The sequence below is a fragment of the Eimeria maxima genome, genomic scaffold (genome assembly GCF_000499605.1).
Source record: "Eimeria maxima Weybridge genomic scaffold, Emw_scaff81, whole genome shotgun sequence".
In the NCBI taxonomy this organism is placed as follows: domain Eukaryota; phylum Apicomplexa; class Conoidasida; order Eucoccidiorida; family Eimeriidae; genus Eimeria; species Eimeria maxima.
The window spans coordinates 1-17140 of NW_013566783.1; the positions used below are offsets into that span (position 1 = coordinate 1).

Consider the following 17140-nt stretch of genomic DNA (forward strand, 5'->3'; position numbering starts at 1 on the left):
ATATTATATATATATATATATATATTAGTGGTTAGTGTTTAGGGTTTGGGGGTTGGTAGGCCGCAGAGAAATAATTTCGTTGAACACTAAAACTACCCAAACAATCGAACTGAAAGAAAATAAACACATTCTCTGTCCTCCTATCTAGCTAGCCAGCTAACTAGCTTCATAGCTAGCCGGCTAGTTAGACTTATAGCTATACGGCTAGCTTCATAGCTAGCTGGCTAGCTGGGTTTATAGCTAGCTAACTAGTCTCATGGCTAGCTTCATGGCTAGCCGACTACCTACTGCTGCTGCTGCTGTTGCTGTTGCTGCTGCTGGTGTTGCTGTTGCAGCAGCAAACGGACACGACGAAGAGATAATGCCCCCGTAAATGCTCCTCCTTTCTTACCACAGACGCAGCAAACAGCAGTAGATAAACTAAAGCTGCTTCCCCGCTGCTGCAGCCCCACAAGTCTTTTTCCCCGTCCCAGCGCATGCATAGTCATCCATAGGTGCACCAGCAGCACCAGCAGATGCTGTTGGTGCCGGTGCTGCTGCACCTTCTCTTCATCGTGCTGCACTATAAAGTATAGAACAATAACAATGAAGGCGTACAGCCACCTGACAGCAGCTGCAGCACAGCAAACAACTTAATGGGCTGCTGCTGCAGCCCCAGCAGACGCAGCAAAAGGTGCCACTGTCTCCTATATTATCATGATCCCCGCTGCTGCTGCTACTTCTGTTGCTGCTGCTTCTAATGGATTGGGTACTACTGCTACTGCTGCTACTGCTGCTGCAGCTCCACCTGCTGCAGAAGGTCGCTTCCCCACACGCTTGCTGCTACATGCTGCTCTAGATGCATTTGCTGCTGCTCCACGAGCACCACCACCACCACGATCTCCTCCTCCTTGCTCACCACCACCACTAACACCGCTGCTGCTGCTGCTAATACTGCTGCTGTTGGTGCTGCTGGTGCAGCAAGGTTTACCTGGTGTACATTCTGTACATAGAAGAGAACAGAAGCCTCTATGTCCCATAACATACACTGCAACAAGTGTCCCCATCTAGCAGCAGCAAAGTAACGAGAGATAAAGCGTCCCTGCTGCTGTTTTCTCATTAAGAGGAAGAGCAGGAAATATAATTTTCTGCTCTAATCTATCCAGCAGCAAATTACGGAGTTTATGCGGCTGCTGGTGCAGCAGCAATGCACTATATAATGCTGCTGCATAATTATATTGTATTATGTTGTTGCTGCTATTATCTAATAATTTCCATCTGTACTGCAGCACTCCTGCGGCTGGTGCTGCTGCTGGTGCTCCTACTGCAGATGGTGTTGCTGCGGGTGGGGCTGGTTGTGCAGCTGCTGTCGACGAAGCAGAGCTTGCTTCTGCTGCAGTAGATGTCGTGATCTGCTGCTGCTGCTTCGGTTGCTGCTGCTGCTCGGCCAGCCCCCTAGCCTGCTGCTGCTGCTGTTGTTGCTGCTGCTGCTTGCTGCTGTCTGCTTGTGAGTTCGTAGCACGGAGGTCCCCCAGAGTCTTCATTCCCTTGAAGGCTACATACAGAGCGGGACCTGCCTTGCTGCTGCTGCCGTTACAATTGCTGCTGCTGTCTTTGCCGAAGGCACATCATGAAAAGGAACCCAAGACGGCAAAGAACCACACCAGAGAAAACAATCCAACGATCTCCGTGTTGAGGAGGATCTGCTGCTGCAGGAGCAGATTTTGCACTTGCTGCTGCTGTCGCCACTGCTGTACCAACGCACTTCGCTGTTTCAAAGGCGAATGTCAAAATATGAAGCAAAGGGAATCTATTCACAAGGGAGAGGGTAGGGGTGTATGTACCTCTCCATCTTTCGTTTCGTCTTCCTCCTACTACCCCTCTGAGTACTTTCCATCTGCTGCTGCTGCGGTTGCTGCTGGCGCCGCTGGTTTGACCATTGCTCAGCATCGTCGGCTCGGCCAAGAGCTTCCCCGAGCCTGATGATGCTGTTCCCTATCTTTATCCCGTTTAGCTGTAACAAGCACCGTGTCGCGTCCAATGTCGATCCGAACTCCATAAGCCCAAATCCCAAGTGCCGTCCCTCTGCAGCCCCAAACACCGGATCAGCGGCAGCAATATCAAACGCAGTCAAATGCAACTACTGGCACTGTACACATGCGTGCATGAGCCACCGCAGGCATTGGAGTCGCCGTAAAGGGGTGGTAAAAGAGAGGCATGAATTACTTCACAAGAGTCACAAACAGCAAACTTTCACAGGCCGCAACACTGGCGCATGCTTGCCGGTTCGACCAACGTCGAGATGCATGCACACAGCCGCCCAGCTCTATCTGCAGACGACTAGGCAGCCATGCAGGGGGCACGGTGAAGTGTAACTGAAATGTACATAGGCAAAGGGCTGGAACGATTTCAGTCCGTATGAGCTTACTGACCTGTGTTTCTTTTCAACCTTGCATACACGGGTTGCTCCGTGACTGTTTGAAATATGTTCTCGAGATCCGTTCCTGTCATTCGCAGATCTATGCCGCAAACGAACAAAAACCGACTGCCTAATGGCCGAGTTCGCCGCTCCTGTAGCAGCGAGTTCTCCCTCTCAGAACTTTGCTGCTGCGGCTGCTGCTGTGCCTGTTGCTGCTTCAGCGTGTGTGGTTCGTCTGGCTTGATGCCCCAGAGTTTCCGCAGTAATTCAACTGACGACTGCGGGGAGTCAACCAGTAATTCATGTTGCTGCTCTACAAGTAGAGTGAGTCTGTCTCGGAGCATCAGCACCTGCCGGTTGTTAGAGGTACCACTGTGCTTCATTAGCAGCTGCTTCGCTTTCCTGTACAGCAGCAGAGGCCCACGGGCAGACCCTCCTGGAGCAGGCATTTTGCTTCTCTTTCGCTGGGAGTGGACTTCCCCTTCAGCTGGGAAGGGTAAGAGAGGGCGGTTGAGGTATTTCTCAAGATCTCCTTCGCGCTCCAACAAAAGCCGCTGGCGAGACAGCTCAAGTAAGTGGCTGCTCCCACTGTCCCTGGACATATGGCGCACCCGCAGACGTGGGTGCAGTCTGAAGCATCCTCGAGAGAACAAACTGCTACTGCTGTTGATAACGCCTCTGATGCTGCTTCTGTTGCCGTTGCTTAGACATGCAACCGGCGGCAGCAACCCAACAAACGCAGTGGCATACGGCTTGCCGCTCTTGTAGCAACTGATTTTGTTGCTGGTACACTCCCATGGTGGCAGTACAGATGCTCCGATTGGAGGCGCGGTCAGAAACGGCAGGTTCAAACAGAAGGCCAGCAGACGCAGCAGCAGCGGCATTTGCAGCGGCGGCAGCGGCTGCCGCAGCAGCCGCTGCTGTTTATCCATCTGCCCATCAGGGATATCCCTCTCGGGATTACGAACGAAACTCTTTCGTGCTACTGCCGCTGACTGGCGTTTCTCCCTTTCTTGGTGCTGCCGACCCCACTGCAGGCTGTTGCAGGCCCAGAATGTCCCGACCTAACGCCCGGAAAAGGCATATAAGCTTGGTTTACATGCAGTGACAATCAAAAACTAGATCAATGTTTCCATCCTGAGTACTGTAGCCCCTGAGTGCGGTCTAATACCTATAGACCGTCGAGGGAAGACACGGGGCCCTTCGAACAAAAGGGGGGCCCCGCATGTTGTTGCTCGTTCCCTCCTTTTCAGTAATCTCAAGAGTGGGATTGCATATCGGCCTTCCTTGAATTATATTTTAGTAAGTAAACTACTCATGCGAGGAGGCCAGAATAGTGAGAAGCAAGCTCCTCAGTGGGGGCCCATTGTCTGCCAGATGCTCGTTGCAGTGGTGCCACCCTGTGAGTCCCACAAAGGACTGAGGGAAAGGAGAATATTGGTTGTACTAGAGCATATTCCAAATGTGCAATGAACAAGGTGGCATTGCAGGTGCGGCGGCACCCTGTGCTGCCGTTGCTGTTGCCGCCGATGCTGTTGCTGCTGCTGCTCCGCTTGCCCGAAACGGGTTCTTTTTCATTTAAACCTGGCCCCTTTTGCAGCCAGGGAGGAGAAGCCCTTGGAGGTGCCCTCCGTCCTTCGTTCCAGAAGGCCCCGTCGCATCCTGCAGCACAGAGAGGGCCGCCGAGTTGCCGGACGAGGGCACCTTGGGTGGAACTGCACAGAAATATTTTGCCATCTTGTGCAAGCTGGACGCCAGTGCCAGTGAGGACAGCCACAAGCACACTGGCAGTTCCATCAGATACAGGTGCAACTGCAGCACTGCATGACGACATAGGGGATGCAGCTCTTGCGTCTCCAGCAGCAAAGGCGGCGTCCGAGATCGAAGCCGCCTACTCGGAAGTAGTCGCTGCTGCAACAAGCTCTCTATCAGCTGATCCCTTGAACAAGAGCAGTACGAGCAGCTACCAATGCAACGACAGTTGTGCCACCAGTGCTGGCGCTTCCCCTTGGTGGACTGCTTCTAGATTCGAAGCAGTTGAAGAAGCCCGTGCCTCATTTTTGACTAAAGTAGCGGATGCTTTTAGTCTTAAGAGTGCGGCTGATGCTAGGGGTGTAGTATATGTACACCATGGGAACAGCTGGGGAGGTGCGAAGCTGCTAGTAGACCGCCAGCTGTTGCTGCGGCTCCGGGGAGAGCAGCAAAAAGGCAGCTGGTCTCTTCACTTCCTGGGAACTGGGGCTATGCAGGCGTCGGTGAGTTTTGTCGCACCTGCTGGAGGTGATTGTATTGCTGCTGCTGTTCCGTTTGGTGCTCTTGTCCGTGCTGCAGCCTCCTACCTCTGAGTGTTTCGAGCGTGTGGCTACCATGACGGAGTCTCTATACTGTCGTATCGATGCATTCTCTCCACCATGTATAAAACTTGGGTTGCGGTTCTTGTTAGTGTTTCACTGCTTGCTGCACAAGCTGCGGTACGAAGTGGCACTCGTGCTGCGTTTGTGGAAACATGCGTGCTGCCCAGGGTGCTTGTGTTTCGAATTTGTTGCTTCAGGCAACTCGGGGAACCTCTTGCATTTTATTTTCTCGTGGGGATGGATCCGCCTGGCTGTTTGACTGCGGAGGGGGGCCTTCTCCAACCCACGCTGCTTCTGCCTGTCGTAGGACTCCAGCAGCAACAGGTGTGGCAGCAGCTGCAGCCGGTGCCATAGGGGATCGTAGCAGCAGGCTTAAGCAGGCAGTGGCTGTTGCTATTGCTGAGGAAGCCATTACGAGGGCAAGCCCAGATGTTGCTGCTGCGCTACAGCAGCATCACCAGCAGGAGACAAGGAAGGTTCGGACACACACACTTGGTTCCTCTATCCAGTTGAATTTATGCGTTTATGTTGGTTGAATACTGTAGTTCTGTGTAGAGCAAGGTGGTGAGCTATGTAGCGTCTGTTGTTCTTCCTGCAGAGACGCATGGGCGTGGTTCAGCGGGTGTTCGTGACACATCTCCACGGGGACCACTGCCTAGGCCTCCCTTCTTTTCTGTCCCAAATTGCGCAAGACCCAGAGGGGTAAGACACAAAATGGATTGCATAGCTTTGGGTCCCTTGCATATTTCGAATGTTTCACTGCCGTCGGTCATCTTGTCATGCCCAGTTTCTCCTGACCAGCAACAATACTGTAAGCATTTCGTTGGTCTGCTGCTGCGGTGTTGCAGGGGACCAAGACACATAGAAATTGTAGGGCCCGAGGGAATCCGCACCCTTCTTCGCTGCATTCTGCATGTGCGTTGAACGTCAAAGATTGAGGGCGTGGGGTACACCGTTAGATCGTTCTGTCTTAGACTCACGCGAGAAGATTGTACCAACCTGAAGTGTTGCAAAGTCTAGAAATATTTAACGATATTGCCCGATTGCAGAGCCACACAAATTGTTTTTTTGGGATGCTTATACTGCTGGTTGTGCGTTTTCAGGGCACCAGTGCACGTCGACTCCCGTCCTTCTCAGTCGTGGAGCTGCGGGGTGTCCCCCACCTCCACCACAGGCGATCCCGGGCCATCCGCCTGCCCTTTTTGCCTTCGTGAGCTCCGTGTTGCAGCGGATAGCAGATCACCGTGGATAGGTAGTCAAGCATACTGGAAAAGAGACGAAAACAACTGCTGGCCACAGATTGAGCGACACGTTATGGTAGCAGTCATTAACGGTGGTGTCATGTATACACGATTTTTGCACGACATAATTTCGTACTTCGAGCTGGAGCAGTAGCTTCTGGTGCTGCTGCTAGGGCTGCTGTAGGTTTTGCACGCGCTGTTCCTGACTTTTCTGTGTGCAATTTTGCGCACTGTTGGGATTCAGGGCCCCGTCAGAGATAATGGGGAGGCGGGACATTGAGCCGAATGCCGATGGCAGTTATGTGGCCTTTGAAGACTCTGAGATAGTCGTCACGGCTGCGCCTATACGGGTGAGCTGGATGCCGCTCACAGCGCAGCATTTCTCAAAGGGTGCAGGCGCAGATGATTATTTGCTACTTCCAAAACAAGACGCCTACATCCAGCATGCCCACGATCATTGGATGGCGCGGACACTTCTCTATCAGTTTGGCAGTTTGTGGCAACAGCAGAATGCCAGCCATCCCCGAGCCACGCCAGCAGCAACATCCCAATGCCTGCGTGACTCAGAGCGCGACTGTTTCATTGCAAGTACTCCTCTGCGGCTTTGTTGGTTGGTTATTTGTGCAGCACCTTGTTCCTTGTGTTGGATACGTGGTGACTGAGAAGAAGTCTCGCCACCGTCTGCGAGCCGACGTTATCGACCCCCTCATTGAAAAGAACTCGCATCGCCTGAAAGACCCTTATGAGTGGCCACAGCTGCGGGGGGAGCCCAAGGTTGTGTACAAGGTAAGGCCTGTTCAAGACATCGCAACAAGCCTCATCACCAAGAGCAGCAGCAGCCGTATGCTCCGCAGCACCAGATCATCCTACTCAGCGTCGCAGAGGCATGCAGAGTGTAGATGTAGTTAACGTCAATTTTGGCTTAGGCCAACGGCAGTGTGTGTCTTTTCAGCTCTGCTGGATCGGTGGACCCCATTCAAGAGGGTTGGGTGCAACAGACGCAAGCCTGCCGTTTGCTGCTTTCGTGTTGCCTGTAGCTCCTGTCTGAACTGAAAGCTGGAGAGGTTTTCACATTTCCAGACGGGACCAAAGTAGGGCATTCCGATGTATTTCTCGAGGCCCCCCAGCCAAGAAAGATATGCTTTGCATTCGACACTTGTGACGCCTCCCGGATGCTTCCCTTCGCCCAAGGCGCTGACATCCTTGTAAGCGCTATTAGTGCAGCTGCTGCCGATGCAGCTGTTGCTTATGGTGCAGTGGCGAAGAGGAGGTAAATGTATTATTGGCACAGGTAGGAAGGCAATTAACGGTGCGAATAATGCTGACGCTCCTCCCCGTACAGGTACACGAGGCGACAATGAGTGGTGTGAAAGGGACATCGTGCAAATCCGATCCCTATTCCGATGAGCTGCTTCCGTTGGCACACGCAAAGTCGGACAAGAGAGAAAGCCTGCATTGTGGGTATGGCGAGGGTAGAGGGCGTTGCGCCAAAGACCTCATGGGCTCCCAAGTCCAAGCTGCAAGCGAAGCGGCATTCGAGAGAGGACACTCCTCCGCAGCCATGGCGGGAAGGTGAGGAAGGCAGCTGCGCTTTGTGAAGCTATCCCAGTGCACGTGCACTGCAGACTGTGTACAGCTGAGGAGCAGGGGAAGAGGTGCAAACGAGGTAGCCAGCGCCTGGCAGCGAAGGGGCTACGGGTTCTGTGGTGCATTTTGCGGTCTCTTCAGTAGCATCGGTTATAGTGTCCGTTGTATCCGCAGCTTTGCATTTCGCGCCGGCGCCGCCCGGTTAGTGCTGACACACTTTTCACAAAGGTACCGGGGGGACTCTGCTCTGCGTAGTGTTCTTGCAATGGAACGCGTCGAAGAGGAGGCTAGGTGGGTGCAATATCGTGGTCAACATACACCTTGTGGAGAATGAAGCATCTTTAAGCCAGATTATGCAATGCATGTGTAAATACTTGTCACCGCTTCTGCTTCGCATGATTCAACCTAGTTCCAGAAGAGATCTGTATGTAGAGGCTTATTCCCCATGTATGAACAAGGAGTGAGATTAAGACTTGTGAGACTGCGGATTTACAGACGGGCCTACGAAATAGAACGGGAGCTGCACGAGGCTCCCGATGGGCCTGCTTTAAAGGTGACCGCTGCATGGGACGGACTCGAATTGGTGCTACCTCAGCGTGTTCACTCGCGTGCTGAGTACTCCCGAGACACGTAGAAAAGGGCACTAGCACATGGTGCTGCACCTGCTGCACCTGGGTTGAACCATGCGGCTACAAACGAAGGATGAAATGGGGTTCACTCGGTCCCCGTTAGTGAGAAACGTTTTACTTTAGTGGACTGGTAGGTTTTCATGCTTGCTTATGCATTATCAATGCGCATGTGGGCACTGTACAGTGTTTCGGGGTGGCAAGGTGTCATTTTCGTCCTCAAGGATGCGCACGTACGCAGGCTTATAAATACGCATCAAAGTGTGTCTGTGTGGAGGGGCTGGATGGGGTGCCGAATATAATTCATGAAATTCAAATTCGCTGTGGGGTTATTTCGGTCAAAATGCCGGAAACAGGCTTCAGCCTCCCTCCCTGCGCCGCTGCCAGAGCTCGAGTTCCTCCCTACTGAGGCGCCCGGCTCTTGCCTTCGCCGCTAATGTCTGTATTTCTGCTTCCTCTACAGCCGCTGCCGCTGCTGCCAATTGCGCCAGCGCTCTTGCTTCCTTTTCAGCTGTTGCTTCGGCCTCTGCTGCTGCTACTTCTGCACCTTCTTGTCTGGCTTCCGTAGCTAGAGCTGCTGCATCCGCCGCCGCTGCTGCTGCTGCTGCTTCTCTCTCCGGGTCCCCTTCTGCTGCTGCTTTTGCCGCTGCTGCTGCTCTCGTTGCTGCCTCCTCCTCTGAAGCCAACTTAATTTGTTTCGGCGGTGCATCCGGAGGGGGCGAGCGGACTTCGACAGCTTCTGGGGGGAGAAGCGAGAAGGCCGGAGCAACGTACTCAATGTAGACGGCTTCATCAGCATTTGTTGCCCAATCCACACGAGATAAGGTCCTCCGAATGAAACGAAGTGGCCCCCTCCGTCTCATGCAGCTCCGCCGCTGAACAGACAATGTCCTGTAGACAGGCACATTCGTGCCATCGTCGTCGCTTGAAGACGAAGAACTGCTCTCATCCGCTGGGCCTGACCTGAGGATGGAGCGGACTGTACGGAACATTGGATGGTAGCGCAAGATACTCTCGCTTAACTTTTTGACTACTTCTGTTGCAGAGAGCGCCCGGGGGAAAGATGATCGAACTTCTTCGCTACTTGCTTGTCCACGACCCTCACACTCAGCAGCGCCTGGCGAACGTTCCTCCACGCCTCCACAATTCTCTACAGGAGCTAATAGTGCAGCAGCTGTGCGTTGGGAAATTATGCGGGAGGACAACAACTGCTTGATAATTTCGGCAAAACTTCTTCCCTGAGCCGCAGGTGCCCTCACAGACTTTGCCCTTGCTTCCAGCACATCTGCTTCTCGAGCCATTAGTACTGGCACCCTCGATATTGACATCTTCCGCTCTTGAACCAATAGTGCACAAGTGTCTTCCTCAGAAGCAACATGCGTAGCAATTCTCGAGTCGAACACTTCTCTCCCGGGGGGCAGGGCGGCATTGCACAGTCGTTCAGTAGCCGCTAGTTCGGGGACAATGCAGGGAATGCTTTCTTGCTGAGGGGTCACTGTTAAGGAAGACTCGAGTACTATTTCTTCTCGTTCCTGGGTCGCTTGTAAAGGGGTTCCATGCATTTCCGGGCATTCGGCGGATTCGTCACATCCGTCAGAAAAACTAGCTGAGGAAGTCGTAAGGCCACCTGCCCTTGCTACGTCTGTTGACCCGGCGAAAGGCAGCTTTCGTGGCTTGCTGCGGCTGCTGGATGAGTTCGGCGAGGAATCCCCTTCGCGAGCCTTATACGGGAATATATCTACGTTGTTCTGCTGGTCCCTCGCGGCTCTCACGTGTTCCAGTTCTACTTGAGCCCTTTCGCGCAGTTGAGCTTGTAGGCGCCTTCGTTCAGAGCGACTGTTTTGCCTGGCCTTTTTCTCGTTCTGATCCTCTTCGTTGCTCACTAACTCCGAACGCTCCTCTGACCTTCCTGCCTTCTGCAAGGACAGATATGCCACACTCAACAAAGCCATCATACGGAAACCGAGCCTACCCTGCGCCCGAGGCCACATACTGTGGGGCCTTTCTTTCGTGCAGAAACTTGTTGGCCGATCCGGCAAATAGTCATGCTACCACTGCATTGACGCTGCAATCCGTGTCTCACATTCGGTATGGAGGTGAGCCATATGGCAGCACGGGCATCAGTGCTGCGAAGACACTGACTGCTAGCCAGAAGGGATTGAATTCCATTCCAAGGCCTCATCGGGCCCAACAAAGGAAGCCTAGAGTTCCGTTGTTATACTGCCGACTCACTGTGTCGTTGGCAATAGGACAGATAAGAAACAGTACGAGTTCAAGATAACACAGTCTGCAAAGCCAGACACAACTATATAATATAATTACCAATTGCCCTCGCGAAGTTCACCGGGAGCGCCATCAATCTGCCGACCAAGGTCACTGCGCGCCTGGGAACCGCGGCGGCAAAGCGTTCAAAAGGACCACTCTAGTCCACATACTGGAGCATTTACAAGAGATCCGCTCAAGTCACTCCTATGCAGGCAGCGAAGTCCAGTGATTTGTTGATGCTTGTGCGTCCGATAAGCAAACAGCAGCAGCGGGACGCAACCTAGCTCGCGGCAGCAGACAGCAGACTGAAGGTCAACTTTCTCTGTTCCACTTCGTAGGCCAGCCCAAAATAAATTAATAAAGGATAAATCAACACCAGAAATAGCACTAAGAAACAAGACATGCACCCTCCCAAAGTCTGAGCACCGGCTGCACTGGCCGTAGCGAGACGACTAGTGACCAACATACAAAGGCCAACGCGGTCGATCGACGGGGATGTCTGAGCAACGACCTGGCTAACACGCCAAAGCGAATTGCTCCCACAATTACCTTCTTGAGAAACTGCGGAGATTGCCCCCAATTCTTATTGCTAACTTATTGCTAATAACTCGTCAGTCATGGGACCAGTAGTTGTTCCTGGCGAGGAAGGGCCTGTCACTCAACGCCACATTGTGTTCTTAGCATTCAAAGGTGTCACTCATGTTAAAGTCCAACCGAATAATTCCTATAATGCCCTTCACAAGTAAAGTTCCCTACAGACACACTCTTAATCAAGCTCACTGGACCCCGTTGGCGCGCCGTTTCGAATAGCTGTGCGGAGCGTCCACGCATTGCTTTTCGAAGCGACGCACCGCATGCCTCCTTTGGGCCTACTTCATCCCCACACCAACTAAAAGTGCCCATCCGTGCCACTGTGCATCTGTCTATGCACAGTGTCGCACCAACGGGCTAAACCGGCTCTATCAAATAGTACTGCCGATCTGTGTACACTTCATAGTGCCCCTTGGGGAGCTTGGCAGCAAGCAGCTGTACACGTGACAGCTAAACGTGCTGTATGCCTGATGGCAAGTGAAGTAGTTAAACACGTTTAGGGGGAAACCAAAGGACGCTCCTCTCTATAAAAAAATAGAAACCATAATCGCTAGACCCTTAAAGGATCAAAAGAAGAAGCTCTCCAAACGTGGAGAATTCGCTTTCGATTCCAAACCGTGGGGAGCAAGTTTAGCACATGCGTTTGGGAATCATCCTCCATCATCATGCAGTAATACTCGCGTTTCGGATTAAGGTGCATCACGGGCTGAACCGCTTGACGCCAGCTCGCCTCCATGGACGGCTACTGCTGCTGCAACATTTTTTTGGCACCAGCTCACAAGTTGGTTGTGAAGTCGCCTAGCTTGTACAGGCTTAAGTCGAACGGACGTATGAAGGGCCTAGACGAAGGAAAGGTTGCGTGCGATCGATATTGCTGTCCGCCAACTGCCTAATCAGAAGAGCATCCACCTCGTCTTCCTAAAAGCACAAATTAAGGCAAACGGGTATGGGCAGAACAAAGTATATGGAAAAGCGCAAATGGAAGTCGGCACATGTGCAAATATGGCAAAAGAAAATTGGCAAGCAATAGGAGATGCTTCAGCAAACAAGTAGCCCGGAACCAGAAGGCGATAAGCCAGTTTAGTGAGACAAGGGAGAACACGCAAGCACCTTGAGTCGTCAGTACGTGTATCAACACAAAGATAACGTGGGGAAGAGACTCAGCCATGAAGAGAGAAATGATTTATCGTAATGATGCCCGATCCATTGGGCTCTACGCCCACAGCCCCCCCCCTCAGGTGGAACGGATGTGAATCTCTCTACAGGCCCCTGCCTTGCAGCGCTTGGGAAATACATAACTAATTAGTCTATCGATAGTGACAAAACAATATTTACCAGCATCCTCTCATGAAGCCACGTGAATCTGTCCGAAAGAATCTCCTGGGTGTCAAGACGCCGCAAGCGGGCCGTCATGTATGTAGACTGCGGCGCGCACATAGCACCAAAGCAATTTGCCATCACGCCTTCAGGGCGAAGCAATAGTGACAGCTCACCCACCCACCATAGCGTCGAGGGCAACTGCAGAAGGAGGACTTACTTTAGCACCCCAATAAACGAATGGCGCGGCGAACAAAGCAATCACGGTGTGTCCTACAGTCCATTGGCACCACTTTTTCCCCGGCTGTGAGAAGGCCCTGAAGACGCGCGTTTGACTGGAAAAAGGTGTTCATTTGTCACATTCTGTCTCCCATGATTGTCGTTGTTTTCACATCGATTTTCGGCAACTGTTGGAGCAAAGAACGTGCAGAATCGGCTAGCACACCCAACCCGCAGCACAAGAGGGAGCCAAAAAGGGTGAGAAGACCAAGACGGGTCCGAGACACACAAGAAGCAGAAAGAACATGCGCTTACACTTTTTCTCGAAGCGAGCCCGGTACGCCGAGAGGGGCGCGCATAGCGCGCGAAAGGACCATTATAGACCGATAGAAACGATATAAATCGAGGGGTAAAACAAGCCATTAATGGTTCCCTGTTTGATACTTTTTCCAAATCTCGAAGCATGGAAGCTTGACAGCCTACAATGATGCATATTTGCGCCCAGGCATTCATGATCTCCAGTGCATGCAAGCTTGGGGCTTCCACAAACTTGCGCGCATCCGCAGTACGTTTTGTTTCGTCTCCTGTCGTAATTTCGATTTCGTTCCCTTCAGGTAAGTAGCGTTCAAGTTTTCATTATTACCCTCTGAACACTCAGCCGCATCTAGTTTTCCTTTAGGCTGCAGTCTCTATTACCATGGCGACGGCCGGTGCAGGAAAGAGACCGACGAAAAGTCCGAAGGCTTCTGTGGTATATTCGTTTTTGTTGTTTCAGCAAAGGGGGCTGTTATTACACTCACTTCACTACAACGCTACTGGCTGTTGACTCTAATCCCTTTCTCCCTGCTTCCCCTCGTTGTTTCCTTCGCCCACGCACCTGTTTCCTGCACATTCGGCCTAGTGAACATTCAGGACACCCGAGGATTTTTTCGCCCAAGGGAGGCCGCAATATGGCGGGGGACGAACCCGTGGGGCGAACGAGATCCCACCACAATCGGTATTTCTCCGAGGTCGCGCAAACTCACTCCCGGGAGGTTTGGGAGGGGAAGGCTTCGCCCTTACCGCTTTACATGAAGCAGCCTACATGTCGTCGTTGCTTTGGAGAGGGACATCAATCCAGTAAATGTCCATATGCTGGCATTTATTGTAACAGCTGCGGAGGGGAGGGTCACGATACAGATGACTGCCCTTTGTACTTTATGGAGCTCAGTATCCGGGGCCACCTGACGGCGCACATCCAGAAGAGAAGCCAACAAGCCGAACAGGAACCCAAAAAACTGCACAACAAGGGCCGATTCCCTTCCCAGAATCCTGAAGGCTTAAAGAGCAGTAGCGGCAGCACTGGCAGCGAGAGTACTTCCACCGACAAGAGTGCCAGACGGTTGACTTTCTCAGCTGTACAGTGTATCGTATGTGGATGCATGGGCCACGCGAACTGCATTTCCCCTACAGTGCAGCAGGGGGTTTGCCACTGTCCCTGCTGCTCTCACCCGGGGCACACGGCGGCCGAGTGCCCCCGGTACAATAGAGATCAGCAGCAGTTGACTTCCGACAACACTTACAACAGGAAACTGCCTTCTTGGGGGATGGGGACAAATAGAATTAAATCTTCCAATCCCTACAAGACAAAATGGCACAGGCAGCGGGAAACAGCTGTGGCGAGGGCAGCTGCAGCGGACCCGTGGCATCCTCTACATCTTTAAAGCTCGGTGTTTTTTATTGCGCAGTCTCAACCATGTTCATTATGTTAAGGCACGGTAGCTTACACCTGGGAGAAGCAACGAGCTCGAAACTATTGTCGTTCACTGCACTTGGGAGATCCTGTAAAGCATGCATTAGTTTGTTTTCTCTTTGTTAAATCCGCAGCATATGAACCTGCAAAGCTGAAGGCGTACACAACCTTCATTTTGCATGGCTGGGAAGCAAGGGCTGCTGATGCGTGACCGGCACCGACGAGCTTTTGTGGGCAGCATATGAGCGTCAGAGATACACACTAGGAGTCGAGTTGGCCCAACTTTAGATGCAACGCCGTGGTAGTTTTGGTCTGACCGGATCTTATGCTTGCGTAGAGTTGTCGTCCGGGGATACATCATGCTGTCAATACGCACCTTTCTGAGCACCGCGTGATTACACTTGGTGCCGCTTCAGCTGCTACAGTGGGGGGCTTCCCTGTTGTGGGGCTGCTTTCGTTTCTGAGGGATGAGTGGATCGCTAGCCGTTGCCTTACGAATGTCAGTGGCAGTCTTTTGCAAGCGACTCCACGGTGACCTAAAATAGTTTAGTAAGATTGTTCCGAAACAGTTCTCATTGTGAGGTAGTTTTTCGAATGTTGCGAGTCCTCAGTTGGTTGGACTAAAAAATATCGTAGTCAGTGTTTGTTCGGCAGCATGGTGCCGTAGTAACATAAAAAAAGTTATATAGAACTGGCATTGCAGGTCTTTGCTTGACTGCTCATGAGGGGCAACTTCTTACTAGCTACCGTTTTCCTCTGTTGAGCGCTTAGTGCCTTTATTCATTCCCTGCGTCTACTTATTTGCTTTTGTTGTTTTGTGTTCGTTGTTCCATTGAGTGCCTGCAGTGAATGTAGCCGCGGCTGGCGTTCAACATCGACTATTTCGGCAGGGTCGTTGAGCTGCAGGGGACGCTGCGTTGTTACACACTCGATCTATCTGTGATGCGTCTGCATGACCTTAGAGTGGACTTCTCCACGAGGCCTGTAGTGCTCCTTGTAACTGGGTATTGCGTAGTCGGACTTCCCGCTTCCACAGTCACCACTTCCGCCACGGGGTGCCAACTCACAACGCTCTTGCGCATTGGGGAAGATTCACGAGCCTCTTCTTCCGCATTTGGCATGTCTTCATTTGGCTGGATAGCAGCACGCTTAGAGATGCTAGTCGCTTCACTGCTGAACTCCCCTTCCGTTGGTTGCTGCAGCGGTTCGTCGGGAGCTGTTGCACTGGAAACTTCTTTTTCGAGCTCCTTGTTGGCCTCCTCGCCTTGGTGAACGCTTATTAAGCACCTCGCCTCCGGTAGCAATGGTTTGCTTGAGCGAGAAGTACTCTGGAGTGTTGCTGTGGCGCTTTCTACTGGATGTTGACTCCCTTCTTTACGAACCTCGCAGCAAAGCTCGCTTCGTGCCTCCTGCGCTTCGCGGCTCTGATCACGGCGACCAGTTACTTTGTCATAGAGATTATCTTGCTCTGCCTCCTCAAGGGGCCTCTCCTGGCCCTCTACCATTCTCCTGAGCTTGTGCCAGGCCCTACGTGAGACCGCTGAAGGTCGCCGATCTCTAGCTGGGCCAGCGGTAGCCACACTGCTTTCAGTTCGGTCTGGCTTGCTCATTGGGGTCGAGGGAGGGGTTGCGGGCACGGAGAGGATGTCTTGCTCTTCAAATTCCGAACTTCTTGAGCTTTCCTCAGTTTCCTCCGGAGAGTTATCTACGAATTCGACATTATTTTCAAACGGATACAAGAATTCGGACAAGTCTCCACCGACTGATTCCACAAGCTGTTCCATATCAGCTTCAGGCTCTTCGAGAGCAGAATGCTCTCGGTTGCACCGTTTCCCTCGCCGACTGGGTGTCACCTTCATGGCTGTCGATTGCAAACCTTTGACGTTCACTTTAGTCTGGCGTGTTGTGGAATAGTGATCACGTATGCTATACAACGGCAATCGGTAGGAGCCTCACCAGCCTCCGCCTACATCAAATTTGAGCAAATATCAGTAGTAAAGAGACATAAACGCGAATATCCAGCCCTTCAGGTGAATGACAAGATTGACTGCCAAGCAGTGTGACCAGCCCGGTTGTCGATTTGGAGATGGCATCAATCGGCCTTAGCCATGCTTCGGCGATAATGGATCTGGTTTTGGCTAGTGTGAATTAGAGAATATTCTGATGGTAAAGTCAGGAACAGAGTAGTTGTCATGCCGTAGCCGAGAGATGCTTTGCCTGAGGTAGCCGGTGACCTTACGGCCTGCTTTCGCTGATTAGCAGACAGCGAGTCGCCGCTGCGACTAGCCGTAGCCGACTCGGACACAGTTTCAAAACCTCAATTCCAAAGGAACTGATAATATCTGGCTGTTTCTATCTTGTCTCCTATCGATTGTTACCCATCCAGAGACCAGCAGACTCGCCCGAGCAGACTCTCATGTTGAGCGCAACCGCCTTTCCTAGTACCAGTTGAAATGCTAGAAAACAAAGAAGAGGAGATATAACGGCAATTACTAAATTTCTTGCAGCAGAAAAACGTGCCAAACCCTTACAGTATTCTATCAGCGACCCTAGCGGGTCCCCCACCCGGCAAGACCGCAGGACTTCTCGAGAATGGTGTGGTCAGCACGTGGGTGGGAGTGCTTGAAATGCAACTAAAATAAAGCTGATATGCTGTCCATTGTCTCTACTTGTAAAGTAATTTTAAAGCCATGCTGCCTCCAGTTTCGTTCCACTGTTGGCAGGGTGGAGACGTTAGTTTTGATAGTGAAACAGGCGGCTACGGTCCTCTCATGGGTTGGCCCTGCTGAAATTTGCGTTAAGTACCGATA

The 17140-nt window shown here is 52.2% G+C and overlaps 4 protein-coding genes across 4 annotated transcripts; 1 reads left to right on the forward strand and 3 right to left on the reverse strand.

The window, feature by feature from the left end:
• Positions 1–284: 284 nt before the first annotated feature.
• EMWEY_00011480 (RNA recognition motif-containing protein, putative) lies at positions 285–3330 on the reverse strand (the record flags this gene model as incomplete). Its single annotated transcript, XM_013482859.1, has 5 exons — positions 285–603; positions 813–982; positions 1305–1587; positions 1824–2064; positions 2412–3330. The coding sequence occupies 5 exons, from the start codon at positions 3328–3330 to the stop codon at positions 285–287; spliced, it is 1932 nt and encodes a 643-aa protein (XP_013338313.1).
• A 537-nt stretch (positions 3331–3867) lies between these two features.
• EMWEY_00011490 (hypothetical protein, conserved) lies at positions 3868–8214 on the forward strand (the record flags this gene model as incomplete). The annotated part of the gene is made up of 11 exons (XM_013482860.1): positions 3868–4653; positions 4950–5228; positions 5351–5454; positions 5601–5667; positions 5856–5962; positions 6238–6343; positions 6621–6779; positions 7031–7198; positions 7336–7565; positions 7722–7871; positions 8076–8214. The coding sequence occupies 11 exons, from the start codon at positions 3868–3870 to the stop codon at positions 8212–8214; spliced, it is 2295 nt and encodes a 764-aa protein (XP_013338314.1).
• A 351-nt stretch (positions 8215–8565) lies between these two features.
• On the reverse strand, positions 8566–10388 carry EMWEY_00011500 (hypothetical protein, conserved; the record flags this gene model as incomplete). The annotated part of the gene is made up of 2 exons (XM_013482861.1): positions 8566–10122; positions 10290–10388. The coding sequence occupies 2 exons, from the start codon at positions 10386–10388 to the stop codon at positions 8566–8568; spliced, it is 1656 nt and encodes a 551-aa protein (XP_013338315.1).
• Positions 10389–15250: 4862 nt separating this feature from the next.
• EMWEY_00011510 (hypothetical protein, conserved) lies at positions 15251–16189 on the reverse strand (the record flags this gene model as incomplete). The annotated part of the gene is made up of 1 exon (XM_013482862.1): positions 15251–16189. The coding sequence occupies one exon, from the start codon at positions 16187–16189 to the stop codon at positions 15251–15253; it is 939 nt and encodes a 312-aa protein (XP_013338316.1).
• Positions 16190–17140: the final 951 nt, after the last annotated feature.